Source organism: Triturus cristatus, chromosome 1_2, assembly GCF_964204655.1.
Source record: "Triturus cristatus chromosome 1_2, aTriCri1.1, whole genome shotgun sequence".
Taxonomy (NCBI): Eukaryota; Metazoa; Chordata; class Amphibia; order Caudata; family Salamandridae; genus Triturus; species Triturus cristatus.
Window position 1 is genome coordinate 1,104,312,062 of NC_140580.1, and position 22,694 is coordinate 1,104,334,755.

Consider the following 22,694-nt stretch of genomic DNA (forward strand, 5'->3'; position numbering starts at 1 on the left):
AAGGGCATTACTTGGCAGAGCGTTTTTCCTTTTTTGGATCCATTTCACATGGAAGCAACAGACAAAAACACGAACGAAGCCGAGCCTTGCAGCATGGCTTCGACCTCCCCCTACATAGTGCCCCAACCCTGAAAAAAAACAACGAGGTATTGCAGTACCTCCAGGAATGGTACACTCTCCCAACCTGGAAACAACAATGCTGTTCAAAGAAAGACGAGAAAACGAAAGTAGGACTTCACTGGCAAACTCTGTAAAGTGATGCTGGTGTATTTGGATGTAAAAAAAACAATCTGGCCACTTTGCAACCCCTCTGTCTTGCTTTATTTAGTTGTGTATTTATTTCCCATATAATATCTTCTAACTCTCTCCATCCTGCTGCACTTTCTAACAGTAAAGATCAGAAGAAGGGCATTACTCGGCAGAGCACAATGTTGTTCAAAGAAAGACGAGAAAACGAAAGTAGCACTTCACTGGCAAACTCTGTAAAGTGATGCTGGTGTATTTGGATGTAAAAAAAACAATCTGGCCACTTTGCAACCCCTCTGTCTTGCTTTATTTAGTTGTGTATTTATTTCCCATATAATATCTTCTAACTCTCTCCATCCTGCTGCACTTTGTAATAGTAAAGATCAGAAGAAGTGCATTCATCGGCAGAGCGTTTTTTCTTTTTTGGATCCATTTCACATGTACGCAACAGACAAAAAACACGAACGAAGCTGAGCCTTGCAGCATGGCTTCGACCTCCACCTACATAGTGCCCCCACCCTGAAAAAAAAACAAAGACCATAACAAAATCCCCCCTCCCCACCCCCAAAATTCACCTTGACTCTCCGAGGCGCAGGAAGCAAATGGCTTCCTGCGCCTCAGAAAACCAAGCGGAACCCTCTGACGTCCTCGCGTGCTGACGTCATTGATGACGCGGGGGTGGGGGGCTTTGGGAGGTAGGGGAAGGTCTTCCCCTGCCTTCCCAATAAAAAATAAATAAATCAACCACTCACGGGGGGGGGCGCCAGCGCTTCCCCTGTTGGTGGGTGTCATGACGAGCTGGACTCGTCATGGGCACAGCGCGACTGTGCTCCATGACGAGTCCAGCTCATCATAGGCACAGAAGGGTTAATGGACTGTGACTTACGGGGGTCCACCTGAATGCCTTCTTGGTTGAACACATAACCAAAGAACTCTAGCGACGGCTGGAAGAACTGGCATTTGTCCTTGTGTAGGGTCACCCCGTGTTGTTTGAGGCGTGTCAGGGTATTGCGGAGATGCTGGTAGTGCTCTGCGGCCGTCACCGAATGGATGAGGATGTCATCACTTACGTTCAGCACGCCGGGTAACCAGGACAACAGTTCTCGTATTGTGTTTTGGAACACCTCCGCCGCAGACGATATTCCAAAGTTGAGCCTTTTGTACCGTCGTAGGCCTAGGTGGGTGCTGAAAGTGGTGATGTAGCGGCTTTCCTTGGACAGTGGGAGTTGGTGGTACCCTGCGTTTAAGTCAATTTTTGAGAACGACTTCGAACCGTTCACATCTGCGATGATATCATCCATAGTTGGCGTGATGTGGCGTTCCCCACGTATGGCTTTATTTGGTAGTTGCATGTCGATACAGAGGCGTATCGCTCCCGGCTGTTTCGGCTTCTCTGCGATAACCATTAGTGAAACCCAGGGCGTCGGGCCGGATACTTTTTCAATGACACCTTGTCTTTCCAAGTTCTCTAGCTCTTTCTCGACCAGCGACCGCAGGTGGAAAGGGACTCTCCTATGTCGCAGCGCGACTGGGACGACGGTTTTGTCAATGTGCAGTTTGACTGGGCTGCACCTAATGCGTCCGAGGCCCTGGAATAGCTCCGGGAATTGATTGAGCAGCTCTTCTACCTGGTGGACTTGTACTCTCCTCACAAAAGATATTAGCCCCAGGTCTTCTGCGGTGTTGCTGCTTAGCAGGGTGTCTGCTTCCCTGTCAATCACGTGTATCGTCGTCGTGACCTCCCGATCGTCTGCCTTGACGGGGACTGTGATTTTCCCCTTCAACGGAAGGGGCGTGTCCGCTCCGTACGCGTAGATTTTGGTTTTGGATGGCTTTATCGGGGGACAAGGCTTTAGGCATCGGTATTATTGGAGGCCCATTACGTTCACTGTGGCCCCCGTGTCGATGACCGTCTGCACTTCCATTCCCGCCACGTGGACCGTGCACGTTGGTTGGGGTCTGCGGCGTAGCTTGAGTTCCCTCGCGAATGAGATTAGGTATGCTTCTCCCTCGTCCTCGTCTGACGACTCTCTGCTCATCTCCTGATATCTCCTTCCTTTCACCTTCGAGACATCTTGCGGCTGCCCCTCCGTCACCGCTAGTTGTCGTACTGCCTTCATCGGGGGTCTCTGGTTTCGGAAGTCTCGGCCTCTCGTGCGTCTTCGGCACACGGATGCAAAATGGTTGGGAATTCCGCAATTGGCGCACGTTTGCCCTTGTGCGGGGCAGTCCTTTGCGGCGTGTGGCTCATGCCCGCAGTATCCACACCTTGATTTGGTCTCTTCGGGTTTCTGACTTCTGCTGGAGTCTCCTCTTGGCTTAGTTCGGAGGGTGTCTGCCCGTTCCACCTTGATGTTTTCGGCCCGTTCTGGGGGCTTTGGGAGCGCCTTGTCCATTTTGTTTGCTCTGGCTGCTGACAGGTTATGTGTTCTTGCTAGTACTAGCATATCTTCGAGCGCGATTTTTGGTTGGCGCATGATGAGCCCTCGCAACGTCTTGTCTCGGCACCCTTGGATTAACTAGGCGCGTATTTCTTTGGGCTGGTCATCTTCCGTACATGTGCTGGCGAGCTCGCGAAGCCTGGCATAGAATACGTCCATCGATTCCCCTTCTCTCTGTCGAGCCTGGCGCAGCTTAAACCGCTCGAAATCAGGGTTCAATTGGGGGTCAAAATGGGCGTCGAGGGCGGCCACCGCCGCATCTTAATCCGTGGCTACTCCCGTGTTGGGTAGGTGTTTGAATAATTTAAATATCTCATCACCCACATAGTGCAGGAGTAGGGACCTCTTCACTGCGTCGTCCGTCTCCCTGGTTGCGATGAAGTAGTTGTTGAGTCGCTCTATCCAGATCTTCCACCGGGTAGAGGCTGTTGCAGGGTCTTCAAGCTCACTGAATGGGGGCAGGACTCCCGACGCCGCATGTTGGAACGGAACGTGGACTGGCACGGCAGCTTGACCTTGTGCGGCCCCTGGGCCTGGTGCTGCTCCCCCATCGTTATCCCCCATCGTTCCCTTGAGGCAGGTGGCTTATCTCGCTTTGCTTGTAGTCCTGGGCTTGTCCTACCGGTAGGAGCGGCTCTATATATGTGGCCTCCTCCCTGTTGCGTGTCCCTACGCCTTTATCTGGCTTGCTGCAGCTTGGCGGTATTGAACCCCTAGTGGGGTGTGCTGTAGGCCTGCTTCGTCCTTTTCCCTGCACTCTCCTTTGGGGCTCAGGCGTGGTGGTTTGCCTTGTGCTTGTTATATTCTGTGGCCACGTGTCTCTAGCAGCCTCCCTTATGGCACAGGCTATTTTAGTGCCTTGTGCTTGTTTTTCCTTTGGGGCCCCTTGTGCAGTTGCACTCACCGCCTTATTTCCGCCGACACTGCCAGACCGGGTGACTCCTCTGGGGCCTGGTGCACGTGCGCGCTGCTTTCGGCGCTCCGTCTCTTCTCCCGTTTTCTTTTTATTTTTCCTCTCCGTGATGCGTCGCGGGCCCTTAGCGGTTGGGGCGCGGGGTTTCAGAGAACCTGCCTCGTCGCCAGTGTAGTTTGCCCAGGCATGGGCACGGGAATACTTTATTATAGGCCGCGCTGCTACGCGGCGCGGACAGACTCAGCCCACACCAGATCACAGAACGGAGACCGCACCCTCGAGCGGGCGGCTCTTTTTATTTGACCCCGCAGGCCACGCCTGGCCTGCGGATGCGGTGTGACGTTTAGTTGCACCACTAGACCGTGGGATATTACATCATGGTCCCTGTGGCACCGGAGAGTGCACCTCTGACCTGCCCCCATAATGTACTGCTGACCTGCCTTGGAGTTCGTTTGACCCAATCATGGGTCAGATTAGTTCGTCAATGGTCGGCGTGTCTGTACATTACCGGCCCGCCCCCTTATCTGTTTGGCCTTTATCATTTGGTGCTCCCCCTGCCTCCCTTCCTCCTTTTGAACTTCCTCTGCTGCAAGTACGACTACGGACCCCCGACCGACCACCTTGATTGAGGCCTCCTGTTGCCAAGTATCGTGCTACTCGGTCTCCGACTTGCAGCTTGCCCTGCAGTCAGCTGTTCCTCCCAGTCCCAGCCCTTTTCCAGCCAGTTAAAGGTGAGTGAAAGGTACAGCGATTAACGCGATGTTTTTTCCCCTAACTAAAACAACATGTTGTGCGCTTTGTCACTGTTTTACCCGAGCTGAGGGATACGGGAAGCGTTGATATTTATTCACCTCACGCACCCCCAGCCTCCTCCACCCCGCACCCGACTCCTTCCTAAATTTGGATAGCAAATCCTTTGCATCTCTTTAGTTCCGGGCTTAAGTAACTAACTCCAGCATAGAAACGAAAAGTTTTAGACTGACTCCAGTCAGCATCCTTCTGGAAGTATTTAAGTGATTGGCTCAAGTACCATCTGCGGGTCACGGGGTTGGTCCCAAAGAAGATTCTATGGGTGATCACTGCTTCTGCCGCGGGGATGTTTGTACGGCCTACCAGCCAAAAGTTAAAATTCATTGAGATAACTCAGTGGCTTAATGCCGATCGCTGGTCTTCTGTGGGGGATGAATGTGTTCTCGCTGTATTACCGAATTGCACTCCGCCCCCACAAAACACAATCGGGCTTGTCTGCTGTTAAGCAGGAAGGGTTCACGCAGACACTCCCAATAAGTGTAGGAACACACTTTCTTACCTCCTTCGCTTCCTTGAAGTTGGGATACAGGGAGGTGTACGTACGTACATTCCTTGCTCCTGGGAACATTCCAGGCTGATCCAACCCTTCTGGGGTTGTGGGTGACCTTTCATTCGCATTGGCATCAAACCCCCTGTACTGTCCGGCACAGACTGGATATATCAAGTGGTGACCAAGAAGTCAATGTTTTCCAAACTCCCAGAAGTCTCTCTCTGTGAGTTATACAGTTTGTTTGACTTAATCGTTTCTTCAACACTTTTCATTTGGTTCGCAGTTCTGGCTAAAAACAACGGAACCACACTTGAATACCAACTACAATAATTTATTTTTCGAAAGCGTTACTGAAGTTTAACAATTATACAAACAAATGTATGTTGCGCAAAGAGAATCCCTTTCCTTTATAACAATAGTAAGAGAAACAGTTCTTGGGCAGAAACTCCTACTGCATTACTTTTTTTTTTTTTCGCCTAGCATTACCCCATTCTCCCACTTGTATGAGAGCAGTGCTTGAAATGGAAAAATAGAAGTGCAGGTACTCAGTACCAGAGTACCTGCTTGTTTCTGAGAAGTGCCGGTACTCTCCCTCTCAAAATAAAAAAGTACCGGACAGTACCGGCCCATTTAAATCAATGTACCAGAGGAAGGTGCATGGTGCCTGTACCTCTTAGAGCAGTGGTTCCCAAACTTTAAAAACCACAACCCAATTTTTAGAACCAAAAACTTTCGCGACCCACCTAGCTTTAATGGACATGAGGCGCACAATTTTTTAATGTAACTAAAGCATCCTGTGGTAATGCACTGTCATTTACAAACAACACATTTTCCATTGAAATAGCCACCTAATTTGCACAGACATACAGTTTTACTAATAAAAATATATTGCACACAAATGATAATGTGTGGAAAGCAGGATTCAGTTAATATTTATCACTTGTGCATCACCAAGTAAAGTGTCTTCATTTCTTTCCTATTTAATTCTTTGTTTCCTTCACATTTCACAATTGCCAAAAAATGTGCTTCATTTTTGCTTTCTTAACTGCTGAATGTGTGCAGTTCATGTATAGGTATTTTCCTTTTGTCTCAAAAAAATAAAATGACATCCTACAACCTTTCCTTTCATATGCTCTGTACCCCAGCAATATTGTCACATAATTCTCTTTACTTTTCTGACTGCAAAGTGAGGAGTTTGTAAACACCAATCCCCATTTTAAAAAAGCACCAATTTGTCAGAAAACCTTGCCTGACAAAGCCTTTAAAGCACAGCAAATGTGACAAGAAAAATGCAAAATTTAAAGGCATCTTAATTTATTGCTTGGACGTTGACGACCCACAAAAATCGCCTCACTACCCACCAGTGGGTTGACGCACAGGTTTGGAAACACTGTCTTAGAGCATTTTTCGTTACAATAGGATTACAGGGGATCTTCCTCAAGTTTTGTTAGACTAGTTTTACGTTAGTGAACATATCTACGAAAGCTGCACCTTCCCACTCTACCCCTTCTGACCCCTTGCATACTAGGGTCTTTTAGGTGTTGAAAACAGTGCAGGTGCAATGCTTCTATTTTTAGGTCGAAGCCTACCAGACGGCACAGCTGCCTGGTTTTGCTAACAACGTCTTGTGGGGATTTTGATTGCCACTGCCAGACTCTGAAGGCTGCTGCTAATCTTGGCAGTGCCTGGCCCAGAAGAAGACGTGTGTGCACCTTAACCAGACAGAAGAATTTTGCCCACCTCAACCTGCCATTGCCAGACCCTGAAGGATGCTGCTATTCTTGGCAGTGCCACTGCCAGACTCTGAAGGCTGCTGCTAATCTTGGCAGTGCCTGTCCCAGAAGAACTCTTTGGCACAATTGAACTTTCCACTGTCTGAACAAGGATCCACCATACTGTTGCCTGGCAAAGAACAGGAGATGGAGATTCTTCTGTGAGTCTGCAGAATGCACGTGCACTTTATTGGGTATTAGCTCATGGGAACATCAAGCAACAATCTCTGCACCCCATGCCATGGACTGCTCTGTTCTGAGGAGTACCAAAAAGTATGAAACATGTAATTTGCGTATGTAAAGAGATGTTCAGTGTTGGTCTTGGATCATTAAAACAAGTGTGAAAAAACATGGAGCATTGGCCTATATTGCCGTCACTCTGGGGAGCCTGACGTGAGTATGCAAAAGGAACTTCATGCTGAAGAGCACCTTTCCCAAGAAGAACGTATCTGCAGTTGCAGTACTCAAAATTGGACCCCGAAAATGTTTGGGCAGCTTGCACCACACCATGCTATATAAAGTGAGACAGTTGTCCTGACAGGTCAACTTTGATTTTAGTGTACCAAATATAGGTAATCTGATTAATGTGGGTACTAAACATATAATCCTTGAACTATAAGTAAGTTTTTTAATGTTGTAGTCAGGCTACAGGTAAGTTAATGGAGTGGCAACATTGGGCTATTTTGGGCTACTTTTCTGTTGCTTTTGGGCTTGAAAGTTGTGAAAAAATCTGGCAATCAATCGGATAATTTGTAAAGTGCACTACATACCCACAAGGGTTTCAAGGCGCTGAAAGGAGGAGTTGAAGGGGGTGCTGTTGCTACTGGTCGAACAGCCAGGTCTTGAGTTGCCTCCTGAAGGTTAGAAGGTCTTCGGTTTGTCTTAGGATGAGGGGGAGGGTGTGCCAGGTCTTGGCGGATCGGTGGGAGAAGGATTTGCCTCCGGCTGTGGTTCTATGGATGCGTGGGGCGGTAGCCAGGGAGAGGTCTGCGGAGCGGAGTTTCCTGTTTGGTACGTAGAAGGAGGGTCGACTGTTGAGATAGGCTGGGCCGGTCTTGTGGAGTGCCTTGTGTGCGTGGATCAGGATTTTGAAGGAGATTCATTTGTCGACAGGGAGCCAATGCAGGTTCCTCAGGTGGGGGGGTGATGTGGTCGCGGCGCGGGACATTGAGGATCAGGCGTGCAGAGGCATTCTGGATTCTTTGCAGTCTGTTGATGAGCTTGGCCGGGTCCTCCGGCGTAGAGGGCATTTCCGTAGTCGAGTCTGCTGCTGACTAGGGCCTGGGTAACTGTTTTCCTTGTGTCTGTCGGGATCCATCTGTAGATTTTTCGTAGCATACGGAGGGTGTTAAAGCAGGAGGAGGAGGTAGCGTTGACTTGTTTGGTCATGGTGAGTTTCGAGTCGAGGATGACTCCCAGGTTGCGTGCGTGGTTGGTGGGTGCGGGGGGTGTCCCCAGTGATGCGGGCCACCAGGAGTCGTCCCAAGCTGAGGGGTTGGGCCCGAGGATGAGGATCTCCGTCTTGTCTGTGTTCAGTTTAAGGCGGCTATCCTCCATCCAGTCGGCGACGGCCTTAGTTCCCTGGTGGAGGTTGGATTTGGCAGTGAGGGGGTCCTTGGTGAGGGAGAGGATCAGTTGTGTGTCGTCGACGATTATGTTGAGGTCGTGATGTCCGGCGATGCGTGCGAGAGGCACCATGTAGACGTTGAACAGCGTCGGGCTGAGGGAGGATCCCTGCGGGACGCCGCAGATGATCTCGGAGGATTTGGATCGGAACGGGGAGGCAGACTCTCTGGGTTCTGCTGGCAAGGAAGGAGGAGGTCCAGTCCAGGGCCTTGTCTCGGATCCCTGCGTCGTGGAGTCGTGTGTGCAGTGTGCGGTGGCAGATGGTGTCAAAGGCGGCAGAGAGGTCCAGGAGGATGAGGGCTGCCGTCTCGCCGTTGTCCAGTAGGGTCCTGATGTCTTCTGTGGCGGCGATGAGGACGGTCTCGGTGCTATGGTTGCTGCGGAAGCCTGACTGGGAGTGGTCCAGGATGTTGTTGTCTTCGAGGTAGCGGGTGAGCTGAATGTTGACTAACTTCTCGATGAACTTAGCTGAAAACGGAAGCAGGGAGATGGACCGGAAGTTTTTCAGTTCATTCGGGTCCGCCTTGGGTTTCTTCAGTAGTGCGTTGGTCTCGGTTTGTTTCCAGCTTTCAGGGAAGGTCGTGGTCTCAAAGGAGAGGTTGATGATGTAGCGTAGGTGGGGTGCGTTAGAGCTGCCAGCTTTGTTGAAGATGTGATGTGGAAAAAGGTCAGACGGCGAGCCGGAGTGGATTGTGCCCATGGTCTTGATTGTGTCTTCGATGCTCATGTTGGTCCAGGTTGTCAGGGGGTCGTGGTCGGTGCGGTGAGGCGGTTCCGGCGTGTTGGGGCAAGACTGGCTAAGCCCACTAGGAGGTCCCTGCTTGTGCCCTGGTGGAACGGTGGAGTGCGTGCTCGATCGGAGCGTAAAACTGACCCAGGCAGAGAGCAAAGCTGTTGAGGCAGAGAAAACGGTGAGGTGGAGAGAGAGGGATGTGACTCAGAGAGTGGGAAGAGTGAGGTAGTGAAAAGTAATGTGAAGCAGAGAGCAAAAAAAGGCACAAATGTAGCCACTCAAGACACGGTGAAAAAAAGCCCCAAAGCAGAAGGTAAAAAGCGGAAGCAGACAAGTTCAGCCGCAATACTCCAGAGCCCACAAAGTTCAGATTATCCTGCAGCGCTAGCACTGTAGACTCGACCTAAAAAGGATAAAGGAAGTCATGGCAGCGTAGTGTCTTAGTTTGCAAATAAATTACAAAATGATAAAGTATATGCAACCAGCATTGGTAATGTCAGTATGTCGTGCATTTGCGAGAATTAGCGCTATTGGCGTTAGTAAATGCAATGTCTTTTACCCATCTGTTTTAGTTTGGAGTGGATGTATGTGGTGTGGAGTGAAATTATGTGTGTCGGATTAGAATTGTTAGTTGTGAAATTTTGTGTGGTGGAATTGTGTGGTGTGGAGTTGATTTGTGTAGTGGAATTATTTGGCATGGAGAATAGATAGAGGGGGGGAGCTGCACAGAATAGATAGCCCATATCAGGATGTGTTGACACCAATATATACTGATGTCAAGATATGCTTACGTCAAAATACACCAACATTAAGGTATGCCGATGTAAATATAGGCTCACTTCAAAATATGCCAATATCTAGATACGCCGTCGTCAAGATATGCCGACTTCAGCATACTACAACATCTGAATATGCTGGTGGCCAAGCCTGAAAAGGTTTTAGAGCTTGTATGCATGTCTGCTTGTGTATGAGTGTGTTTAGTAACATGGTTGAACATTTATTTAAATGTATATTATCTTGCAAATATAGTGCATGCATGTCACCTATCTTTAATACCCATTAGGTACATATCTGTATTTACATGTTATACACCCGCATGGGAAATAGATGGACATACAGAGGTAGGTGCTGGAAAGACAGTGGGTGGGTAAATAGACAGACGAATGGATGTAGAGGGTTGTTGGAAAGACAGGATAATCTCTTAACATCATCCTTGTCACCGTACACAGCCGCCCTCACATGACATGCCAACATGTCCCTGTCTACTGATCTTCTATCATGAGGTTGTATGGTGTATAAGCTGTCTCTGCTGGCATACAAAACCTAAGTTAATATTGATTTGCACCTAATGAGTTTAGCCTCATACGAGTGGCAATCTCGCCTTTTTAATCTGCAATCTTACATTGTTTGTTTATTCATTTATGTGAAATGGTTTAATCCTAAAGTATATCTTTTGCACCTCTTAGTGAAAAGGTGTGAAATAAGCATTTGCAATGCTATAGGACTAGCATTTATGCGAGACCTATTGCATTGCAAGTGAGAGTGCATGCAACAAGGCACAAAGGGAGGTTCGGGGGGGTCGAGAAGGCATCGGACTGTTGGAGGGAGGGGCACGGGAAGAAAGTAGTCTGTGCAGTAAAAGAGCCAGTATCCATGGAAGGACACAAATGACATCATGGCCATCATAAGGAGAGACTAACAAGCCTACAACCAATCGGAAGCCAGCATTTAAGACACAAGCCAATGAAAATGATGGGCGGAGAGTGGTTGGAGCTTCCATGCTATACTGAATACTGCATGCCTCGCAAAGTGACAGCGCATGTGCTGCAACGCTAGGCTCGACCTAAACAGGGATTAAAGAGTATAACAGGCTGGCTGGCTGGCTCTTTAAAGAGCAGAGATCTTATAATGTGCTATAAAACTTTATGAAGAAAGAGAGTGAATCACCCCTAAACACTAAATTGCAACACATCAGCATATGTTACACTACCGATGACACCAGAGCTGAAAATGTATAGCAACAAGTAAAAGGAGAAGGAAGAAGGAAGACATCTGCCAGGGGGCTGCATTGTTATAAGGCTGCTGCAGGTACAAAAGGGAGACCAGTGGGAACCTCCAGGGTCTGTTGCATCCAATAAGGGCTACTTTTATGCAAAAATAATACACAATTCACAGCTGATTAACAATACATTTTCTCTACAGTGTTTTCTTCGTGAAACGTTTAGCAACTGGCATGTTAATGAGTTTCACCAGAATGTGACACACTCATTAGGGTGTCACGAAAGAGTTGCACAGCCTGATACACGTTTGTGAGCAAAATAACCATGTACTCGATGCTGTTATCAAATTTAATTCCATTTATTCATCAATGTTTATCCAAATTTATCCGTCACGTCAAAGATGCAAAGTTTCATGTCTTCAAGCATTTTTCATTTGCACAGGAATTGCCCATCCGGGCCTATTCGCAGGCACGTATAAACTTCATTCCTCCGTGTTATGCAGTTCACCCAATGCATTTCGGTCGTTATTAGACATCCTTCAGGGGTATCTACAATGGTTTAAAAACATACGTCAATCCCACACAATCAACTTGCCAACCAAAAAAACTAGTTATTGTTGCCTCTCAATCCATACCATAATTCATATTCCTCCCTCCTCAAACGAAAAAATAATTCAAACGCAATGCCTCATTACCCATGTTCCCTACTAAACAAACCTCCAAGCACATGATTCTCGATGTTACCACCCTCACGTTTCCCTCACTGGCCTCTGCTTTCCATCAAACCGGTTCCCCTTGCTTACTCCAAACATCGATGCGGGAACATAACCATCCCCGATGTTCACCTGTGAAAAGCTTGCAATTTCAACAGCGGCGTAATCTCCCTATGACCTGGCGCGTTGTTCTCAGTACGATCTCCCACAGTACCAGATTTTATTCACAGCGTTAACGGCCCGCCTCTATTCCACTCATGTCACATGGTTCACGTGCCCCACCTTCAACAAATTCGACTACAAAAAGAAAATGAATTTGAAAAAAAACATACCGCACGACTACAACACCCACAATCCCATTGTTCCCAAAATTACATTGTAATATAATAAAGAAAAAACAATCTTCTTAACAACCCAGGGTCCTTCAAAAAACATCTGTAATTGCTGTGATTAGACATATGTTTTTGTGTTGACATTCACTAGGAGAGTCTTTGGCATGACAATGTTGCTTTTAATGTTCCACTTGCTCTTTTCTTGGGGTGCTAACAGGGTTGGAACGAAAAAACAGTTCAAACGCAATGCCTCATTACCCATGTTTACCCGTATGTTTTATAAACCATTGTAGATACCCCTGAAGAAGGTCTAATAACGACCAAAATGCATTGGGTGAACTGCATAACACAGAGGAATGAAGTTTATACGTGCCTGCGAATAGGCCCGAAAGGGCAATTCCTGTGCAAATGAAAAATGCTTGAAAACATGAAACTGTATCTTTGACGTGATGGATAAATATGGCTAAACATTGATTAATAAATGATATTAAATTTGAGAACAGCATTGAGTAAGTGGTTATTTTGCTCACAAACATGTATCAGGCTGTGCAACTCTTTCGTGACACGCTAATGAGTGTGTCACATTCTGGTGAGATATACTATGGTGCCAAAGGAACGGAGCGCTTCAAGAGTGTATGCATGCCAAACTTTACGAACATGTTCAACAGAAACTTTTGGATTAACAAAGGGTGTGCTTCAGGTTCTTTTGTTATTGATGTTAATGAGTTTTCCTATATTATCTGAATGAAGAAACGCATTGTTTTAGTAGAACTGCAATTTGAAAGATATTAAAAGCAAAATGTCTCTTCTGCGGGTGCAAACACATTATGAATAGTTTTAGAGCTACACATTTGAATTGGCTAGACCCACATACAGATGGCATTCATTAGTTGTGTTGTAGAGTTCAGGGCCCTGCAACAAAGAAGGGGGTGGCTGCACAGGGTTTCTTTGTGTTTGTTGCATAACGCAAGAAGATTAATATACATCGGCAATTCCAGAGTTATAGGCTTTATCAATGTTAATGTCTTTTAGCTATGTGTTATGGAGTGCAGTGGATGTATGTGGTGTAGAGTGGAATTATGTGGGTTGGAGTTATTGTTTATTGTGGAATTGTGTGGCGTGGAATTGTGTAGTGTTGAGTGGAGTTACGTGGTTTGTAAATATGTAGTATTGAATGTAGTGGAATTATGTGTAGTGGGATTGTGTATTCTGGGGTTTAATTATGTGGAGTGCTTTTATTGGTTGTAGAACTTAGTAGCATGTTGTGGAATTCTGTGGTGCCCTCAACTCAAGTGTTATAACTGTCAGGAAAGGTGGCCCCTAACTTCCTGAAAGGCTATCTTTACTAAAGCCTAAGACATCCTTCCTACTGTTCTAATTTTCTGCTGAGGTATGTCATTTGTTTGGTCGTTTAAGAGAAAAATCATGTGCAGGGTCTCTCCTTTAATAGTCTTGAACATAAGGCTTCATACAAATTGAGATTACAAGTCTCTAAGGCCTAATATCTTTCATTTTAAAAGTACAAAAACGTTCTAATACAAATGTGACTGTTGGGATTTAGGAACATTAATATGACTATCACGTAGTGTATGCAACAATAAAAGTTTGTGCAGAACACAGAGTTGGGCTGCGTAGGTTGCTGCGTAGGTTATTCCACCTCTTCGCTCTCACATTTTGTTTATCTCCCAGAAAGTTGATTTATGAGGGGGGTTATGAACTGTAAACTGGGCAGCAGCTGTCTGTGGAGGAGGGGGTCCAGTCTCTGGCTGGCGCACATAGACGCTCTGTCACAGGCATGTGATATGCAGCTTCCCACTTCGTTGCAGTGGAAAGAGCTGTGTGCATGTGAAAGGTGAAGGTTCTTAGAACTTAAAGTGCAAGAGGTTTTGTATAAGTTGGAAATTATAATTATATTGTGACGTTACAGGTACGCTGCCAGGAAGCCTAACTAACACCACAATATAATTATCATGAACTCTGACCCATAACAGTTGGGCTTACGTATTTTTTGTTGTTTGTTTTTATATTTTTGGTACATTGGTGTATGGTGGTGGCGTGTGGGGGGGTGGGGCAGAATTGAAAAGTGGGTGTCACGAATGGAAGTTAACAAGGCTTATGTGGAGAATCCTCAACAGGCCCGTACCGCTGGAGGATTAACAATCGTAACAACTGTCACATGTCAAGCAAAGATGCCCCTTTAAAACTAGTCGTGACACATTACTGGGTGGCTGAGTAATCATGTTTATTATCAATTGGAATTGCCCTAAAACGTAAGCATTATACTGCAAATGGACATTGCAGACCCTTTAAATAAACAAATACTTGTTCAAATTCTCTGCGTATAATTAAAAACAAGTTAGACCATTACCCAAGTCTGGCAAGACAAAATATTTAACCTAGAGCAAAGCATCACCTGGAAAGCATAAGCTTGCATGCGTATAAGGACAGAGCTAAAATGTCATATAGTAAGAGGCATATTTATGCAAAGAGAAAGAACAACAAACAATTCTAAAGCTGTCCGTGGCGCTGGTGTTAGCGTCGCTCTGGGCTTGAGGTGATGTGATACAGAAGCCTATGGGGGAATTGTCTCTCCGCACATGATGAATAAAAGTGAAGACGAGGGGGCACAGCAATAATTGCCACCATCACAATCTTTATTTTACAGATAAGCACCCATCTTCTGATTTGATAATAGCTTATCTGTCTTGCTGAGCAGATTTCCACCTCTCTAAACGAAAGAGTGCACCTCCACTCACTGAGCTGATGCGAAGCTCCATCACAGCTGCTGTGATGGGAGTACAACAACCGATCTTTTTCGGCTAGGGAGGATGTGGGAGGGATGAATACTGGGTGGGACGAACCAGTTGTGCGCATATAACAAAAACATGAGATGGCAAAAAATCATTAGTTCCTGACAAACACTTAAACACACTGAGTGGAACCATGCAGTAGTTGGTCTCTGCTCTCTGGACGTTAACAACCAAATAAAAGGAGGGACAAAAAAGAAAGATTACCCACAAGAAAGAAAGACTTTCTAAAGGACAATCCAAGTTACCAATAAAAAGCCAATAGGCGGGCTTGTAGCCTATACTGAGAATACAGCATGTCTCGATAGACAGCGCATGCAGACTGCTTAAGCTCAACCTAAAAAGGTTACCATATGCTGGTGGCTATTAGCCGTGAGGCCCTTCTACCTACAACACATCTTAATAATAGACCTAGTAGTCCAGAAATTGCTCGAAGAATTATAAGGTCAAGGCTTCAGCCTCAAAGGCTTACTTGAATAGGGCAATCATCAGGAAAGCATCTAAGACAATAAAAAAAAACAACTTCGGGTTAGTCTATAGAGACACATTGAAACACAAATAGGACAGATCTAAAGAAGAGTGCATACATTGTGATCTGGAACTGTTCAAGGACAACTAGTCAGGGAGGCCGGTATGAAACTGGCTGTGAAAAGAGACCAATTTTACTGTAGGTAAGACACCCAAGAGGTGCTCAAAAAAAGGCAAGGGGAGAAATGGACCTGCAAACATTGAAGGCACTGGCTGGCATGGAGTACGGGGAGAGGGCACCAACCAGTGTAAGCAAGCAGCCTAGTAGCTACATAAAGAAAAGTCTAGTTATCGAGCCACCAAGGAAGCTGCTTCACAAGGTGACTTAGATGCAAAAAGCCTAACCAAAATGGGAGCCAGATACCGGAGCAAAACCAGATCTCCAACCAGCACTCGATTAAAAGAGTAGTGTAGCAGTTGTGTGTGTGGTATGATTGTAGAAGATACATAGAATACTCTGTGCTACAGTTCTCGGCACTGCGCTTTCCTCTTCTCAAATAATTCAATCAGCATACTTGGCAACATGTACAGTTAAGACGAGGACTGGTTTTAGGCACTGTAGCATTCTAGATTTATTGAAAACAGGCATTCCCTGTGTGCTTTTACATCACAAATGTCGATCCATGATCTTAAATGGACTCCATTACTAACAAATTACAGATGTATGTGGGCAGCCCATTGCCACTCATGTGTTGATAATTACAAAATAAATAATTTTAAGACATACAGCAGTAGACCAAATCCTCAAGTTCGGACTATGGAAGAGGAGGGTATGCAAGCGGAATGTTGCAATGGCCTGTTGGTTAATCAAGATAATTCAAGTTGCATCTTAGTTGCAGTAGGACAAAGCATGTTATTTAGATCTGTGTTGTGACATTTCTATCTTTAAGAGAGGCTTTCGATGATTTTAAGTAAAGAACCTCACGGTGTCGTAAATTGGCTGCGATTGGATTAGCATTAGCGGAATCCATCTCTTATCTAGAGGCTATCTTGTCAATTCTGTGGAATCCATTTGTATTTCTGGCAGCCATTTTGTCTGCCATGTGCTCACCAAGAGCTGTTTCCTTCTTCACTGTTGTTTACCCTTGTGCTCTGTTTAAAGGACTGGTTATACTTAGACTCTGCTACTCTGCGCCTGCGCAGAAGAATCTAACTGTCCATGCATCTGTTTTTAGCCTGTAGCTGTCAGGTTGTTTCTACCAGAGTCAGCAACTGCTAGCTCCTCCTTTACTGTTGACTGTGCATTTCTGTATGACCATCTATGTATGTAATTCTCCTCAGTGTGCTTGTACCGCCCTCTTTTTGAGCCCCTGTGTGGGTATAAAAGACCCATGGTTCTTCTACTCTGTGTGCTACTTCACTCAATACCGAAGGGTGCTGTTTGAATGTGGTTCCACCTCATGAGGTTTTATTAAACTTTGTATTTTCTAGTCCAGTTTCTGTGCCAACTTCTTCCCAATGGTCTGAGGACTCTGTGCAGAGAAGGGCGAACCCCTTGCACAGGTAGGCCTAGCTGAGGTCTGTCTTTCAACAACGGCTGATCATAAAAGAAGAGTGGTGAAGAGACTCGCTATTTCTCATCTGTGCAGTGATGTTCTGCCTGCACCTCCTTTCAACCTGGCCTCTCCTTTTTGCACGCATGGAGTGTACTTCACAGAAGGCGTCATGCATGAAGATACTACACAGTGGAGCCCTAAAGTTCTACAGATATTCCACATTTTTCTGAGGCCCACAAACCAATGTTGTGGTTTATAGATCAATTAAATGATCCATAAACAAAGAAGTGTAGTTCACCCATCCTATTTGAACTGCACTCAACCTAGAATAAAGACCTGAGACTATGTGGAGATTAAGTCACTGGGTCCCTCACTGCTAACTTTCATAAATCCAAGCCCTAGACTTCCTCATCACAGTCGTCTGTGACCGTACATGTTTTCAGCACTAGTGCAGACTTCATTCAACTATTCAACCAATGCACTATGTCTTTTATGGACCACCCTATATTGTGTAATTTGCTTATTTGATTTGGCCGTAAAAGTTGTTATTAATTTGCAATTACTGATGCATTTATTTTCATTACTAAACAAATTCTGTGTTTTGTTAGTCTACTTCATGTTTACAGATTCATGTATTTATTTGCAAACATGGTGCTTAGTAGAATTTATAATAACTTTAGTCTTTCACTATAGTGTTCAATTGAATTTTCATATGTCTCTTACCTTAAATCATGACCACAAGGTTTACTTTACTTAAACTAAACCCTTACAGAAGGATAAAATGTACCCTATGAAATATGTTGCCTGTTTTCATAATCTTTATATATTTCTACTTATGCTTTTAGTAAAGTTTTACTTGTGCAATGGTTTTGTTTAATTTATTCTGCAATAAAAGTTGCTTGAAATAAAGCCCCTAAAAAAAAGTGTGGATTTCTTTAGTGTACAGTTGTGGTAAGAGGCTGCTAAAACTCACAACTACAATAAATAAATATGCCTGACAATCTTTAGCATTTTTGCTGCCCAATTGACATTATCCCAAGGCAAGTTGATAGGGTGCATTGGTTTTAACTTGTCTGTTCCTTTTGCCAAGGAAACCTGTGCTTGGCAGAGATACTAAGTATGTACCGAGTTGTGTTTACATAATGCTTGCATCATCATCCACAACAGTGATTAGAAGCAGTCAATCAAGAATGAATTAATTTACCTGTTTTACCTTTCAGTGAACAATACTTTAAACCATATACCTTTATTTTGATTCCAGGTACATGGCCGCTGCTGTACAAAAAATGTCTTCGTTAAGAAAATGGTGGGTGTGCTGTTTACTGACAGCCGTAATTCTAACTTCTGTGATACACCATGCGCTAGAAAAACGTCGCCTTCTTCTCAACAACACAGTACAAGAAGCTGCAAGTATTACACCCCTGAGTGACAACCGAACCTTTATAATTGGAGCTTACTACGATAAACGAGAGAAATACCTTGCACGGGTGGTCGCCATTGTTCATCGCCAGGATGTGAAAGAACTCTACTGTTGGTCCAACTGCAGTAACATTACGGGCCATGTGGCTATAAAGAAGGCTGTTATCGATTTTCTTGCCCATGATTGTGGCTTCCCCTATGTCATAGCACATCTGCTTTGCCCAGAAGTCAGCCACTGTGACCCAAAATATGTGTCAATTCACTGGTCCAATAAAGGAGACATTGCCAAGCTCCCTGTATTTGAGATAAGAAACCGCGGGCCCAATACAATATCTACAAACTTCACGGTCTGTATTTCTACTATGTTTGGAAATTCGACCAATGTTTTACAATTCATTCAAGCCATAGAGATGTACAAACTGCTTGGTGCCCAGAAAGTGATGATCTATAAACATAGCTGCAGCTTGCTGGTAGACAGAGTCTTACAGCATTACATCTCTGAAGGTACTGTTGAGGTGGTACCATGGCCAATTGACTTGTATCTTCATGTCTCTACAAACTGGAAATTTTCAATGGATCTTTACCCAAGAGATTTGGGCTATTATGGACAATTGGCAACCCTTAATGACTGTGTCTACAGAAATATGTACAGCAGCAAGTATGTGGTAATCAATGACTTGGATGAAATTATTATCCCCCAAAATCACACCAATTGGGCAGATATGATGGATTATCTCCAGAAGCAATATCCGGGCACTGGAATCTTTTTCTTTGAAAACCACGTCTTCCCCAACAATGTGGATGACCCAACTTTAAATGTATCAGCATGGAGTGCAATACCTGGAGTTAACCTCTTGCAGCAGGTTTACAGGGAGCCCAAGACCCCTTACCATGAGAAAATGATCATCAACCCCAGAAAAGTGATACAGATTTCGGTTCACACTGTTTTAAAAGCCTACGGAGGTCGGATGATGGTCCCTGGAGAAGTTGCAATTCTCCATCACTGCAGAAATGCCATGCAACCAAAGTTACCAAAAGAATCCTTAATTAGGGACACAATACTCTGGAGGTACAGTATGTCCCTAATCAGTAGGATTGAACAGCTGAAAAACGACACTTCACTGATTGGAACCTTTTTCCCACAAGCACCATGACATTGGTCCACCGACTACCATAACTCCAGCTCAAACAAGTGCTCATCAACTTGTACTGTGGATCAATCACTCGAAAGGTGGAGGGAAAGTAAAATAAAGTTTTTTTAAGACAAGCAAAAAGCCTTGTGTACAGATAACGTAGCGGCACAAACAGGAAAAGAAAAACAGTGTTGGGAAAAAACGAATATTCAAAACAATTTTTCAACAGATTTGCACACAGTATGACCTCTGAGGATAAAAAAACACCAAGAAGTGTTGTCCGTGATAGATTCCATGGTCTAAATTTAAAAACTAGTTGTGAAGGCCATTAGATACATCATACTTGATACTTCTTCACACATCAACTCACTGAGTTGCCATTAATCATGTGGATCTTTTTGCTTAACCTCTATTTTCCTGCTATGATACGTTATCTGAAAATTGTAATCTCGGGCAGTGATGTATACTATGAAATTCCCAAAAGGCAGCCATTAATGGAATGCCAGCAGTTCACGCCTGGATTGTAAAGCCAATTTCAGGCATATTTTAAGGATAAACTCCCCCTTAATGTGGTAATTGCTGTATGAATGAGGGATAATGCCATGACTTCAGCTAGTAAACGAACACAAGGGATACACAACGGCATATTTACGCCACCGGAGCATCAATTTTGTGATGTTCCAGAGGCTCAGTGTTCCGGCCCATATTTACAAGGCCACGCAAAGCCACCCTCTGTTGCTTTTCACAGCCTTGTAAATATGGAGTAAGACATTGCCTTACTCTGCATGGGAGGGCGTTCCCACGCAACACCCATGGGTTTGCCACAGATTTACAACATAGTGCAAATCTGGGGCAGTGCGCAAACTAGCACCTTCCCAAAGCAGGCATAAAGAGGAGAAATGTTAAAAGTGCTCCTCCTTTTTCGGTTTCGCTTGCACAGCGCCTGTGATGTGCTTGTGAAATCTCTTATATTTAATATATCTTAAAAGTGGGCTCTTACCATTTCCCATAGTTGGATTGCCATGTTCATTCGCTTTTGTGTGGAACTTTTTTTTCTTAACTTCCCCTGGCTGCACGTATTTACAACAAAAGGCTGTTCACACTGTTTAAGCCCCATTCACTGCCATGACAAGATCTCATGTCAAGATAGGAACTCTTCCCACTGAAATGGCAGTCTTCTAACCATATGCTGGAATGCTTGCTTTATATTACTTAGTTGTGTAAAGCAGAGGCTTTAGCCTTAGAACATTCGTGGAATTTCCTATTCATGCCTCAGTACCTTTCTTTGCACTTTGTAGGCATTATCGGATTGATTTTTTCAACTTAATCTATTTGGTCATTATGATTTAATTCTAAATGTTGTAATACAAATTGTGCATTAAAAATAAGGTTAAAATACATGAGCTATGCTATATTTTACTACTAAACAGGCAGCCACAAGTGCAGTTACTTTACAAACAACAGGATCATGATTTGAATGAAGCAGGTGCAGTAGCACCGGGCCCAAAAGTTGTCAGAACTTCTCTAAAAACATAATATTGCTATATTTGATCACTAAACAGAAAGGTCACAATTGAAGTTACCTTGTAGTTAAAAGGGACTTGATTTGAATGGTGCAGCAGGTGCAGTGGCACCGAGGCCAAAAGGTCTAGGGACCCCACTAAACCCAGATTATTGATAAAATTTTAAACTAAACAGGCGTTCACAAGTGCAGTTACCCTGCAGACAACAGGATCATGATTTCAATGGTGCAGTGACACCAGGACCAAAAGCTTTAGGCACGCCACTAAACACCTAGAATTGCTGTATTTTACTAATAAAGAGGCAGTCACAAGTGCAGTTACCTTGCAGATAACAGGGGCTCGATTTGAATGGTGCAGCAGGTGCAGTGGCACAGGGACCAAACGCTCTAGAGACCCCACTGAATGCAGAATATTGCTAAACCTTACTAGTAAACAGGCAGCCACAAGTGCAGTTACCTTGCAGACAATAGGGTTTTGATTTGGTGCAGCAGATGCAGTAGCACCGGGCCAAAAAGTTGTCAGAACTCCTCTAAACACAGGGCCCGATTCACAAAGGTAAACTGAGAGATAAGTCTAACTTTACGACCTTCGGTATTTACAAAGGGCCTTTACGAGTAGTAAAGTTAGACTTGTGAATCGGGCCCATAATATTGCTGTATCTGACTACTAAACAGGCAGTCACAATTGCAGTTACCTAGCAGTTGAAAGGGCCTTGATTTAAATGGTGCAGCAGGTGTAGTGGCATCAGGGCCAAAAGTTGTCATAACTTCACTAAACACCAAATATTGCTATATTTCACTATTAAACATGCACTCACAAGTGCAGTTATCTTGGAGGCATCAGGATCACTTTTTGAATGGTGCAGCAGGTGCAGTGTCATTGTGCCCAAAAGTTATCACAATGCCTCTAAACACCTAATATTGCTATATTTTATTACTTAACAGGCAGTCACAAGTGCAGTTTTCTAGCAAGCCCTAGTGTCATGATTTCAAAAGTGCAGCAGGTGCAGTGGCACTGGGACCAAAATCTCCAGGCACCCCACTAAACACAGATTATTGCTATATTTGCAAACTAAACATGCAGTCACAAGTGCAGTTATCTTTCAGGACTAGCTCATTGATTTGAATGGTGCAGCAAGTGCAATAGCACCAGGACCAAAAGTTCTAAGGCATCCCAGTAAACACCTAATATTGATATATTTTTCTACTAAACAGGCAGTCACAAGTAACCCTGGGTGGACAACTACACTACGTTCGCGAAATTTGCGTAGTTTGTGCTACTTCGCGCTACGCAAATTGCACGTAGCACAGTGCAAAATCGCGTAGCGTAGTTGGCATTTTTTGCTTGCTCGCGGTCTTCAACATCAAGTTGGCGACCGTGAGCAAGCAAAATGACATCCCGGCGAGACTTTTTCCTCGTTCGAAATCAGCAACATCAAGATGCCGATCGCGAGCGAGGAAAATAATCCTCCCGGTGTGATTCTCAACGCGGGGAGGTCAGGTTTCTCATTGCGAGTGGTCGTGTATGATCGTGATCGCTCGCGATGAGAAACTACCAGTCCGCGTTGAGAAAGCTGCCGCTCGAGTAAAAATCTACTCTACTCGAGTGGCAGAAAACGACCGCTTGCGCTGTGCAAGATGCCGTTTGCAATGATTGCACAGTGCGGACAAGGATCCGGCACTGTGCAATCATCGCGAACAGTGTACTACGTAG

The 22,694-nt window shown here is 44.9% G+C and overlaps 1 protein-coding gene across 3 annotated transcripts in view; it reads left to right on the forward strand.

The window, feature by feature from the left end:
• The window catches only part of LOC146868757 (uncharacterized), a 541,685-nt gene extending 520,835 nt beyond the window's left edge, over window positions 1-20,850 (forward strand). For 2 of the 3 annotated variants that reach the window (XM_085613729.1, XM_085613730.1), the window contains one exon: window positions 18,168-20,844. In XM_085613729.1, the coding sequence (XP_085469855.1) occupies window positions 18,168-19,479 (1,312 nt within the window). In that variant the 3' untranslated portion in view covers window positions 19,480-20,844. Of the gene's footprint in view, window positions 1-18,167 lie in introns of all 3 variants that reach the window. The other variant, XM_085613731.1, reaches the window with a different exon arrangement.
• Window positions 20,851-22,694: the final 1,844 nt, after the last annotated feature.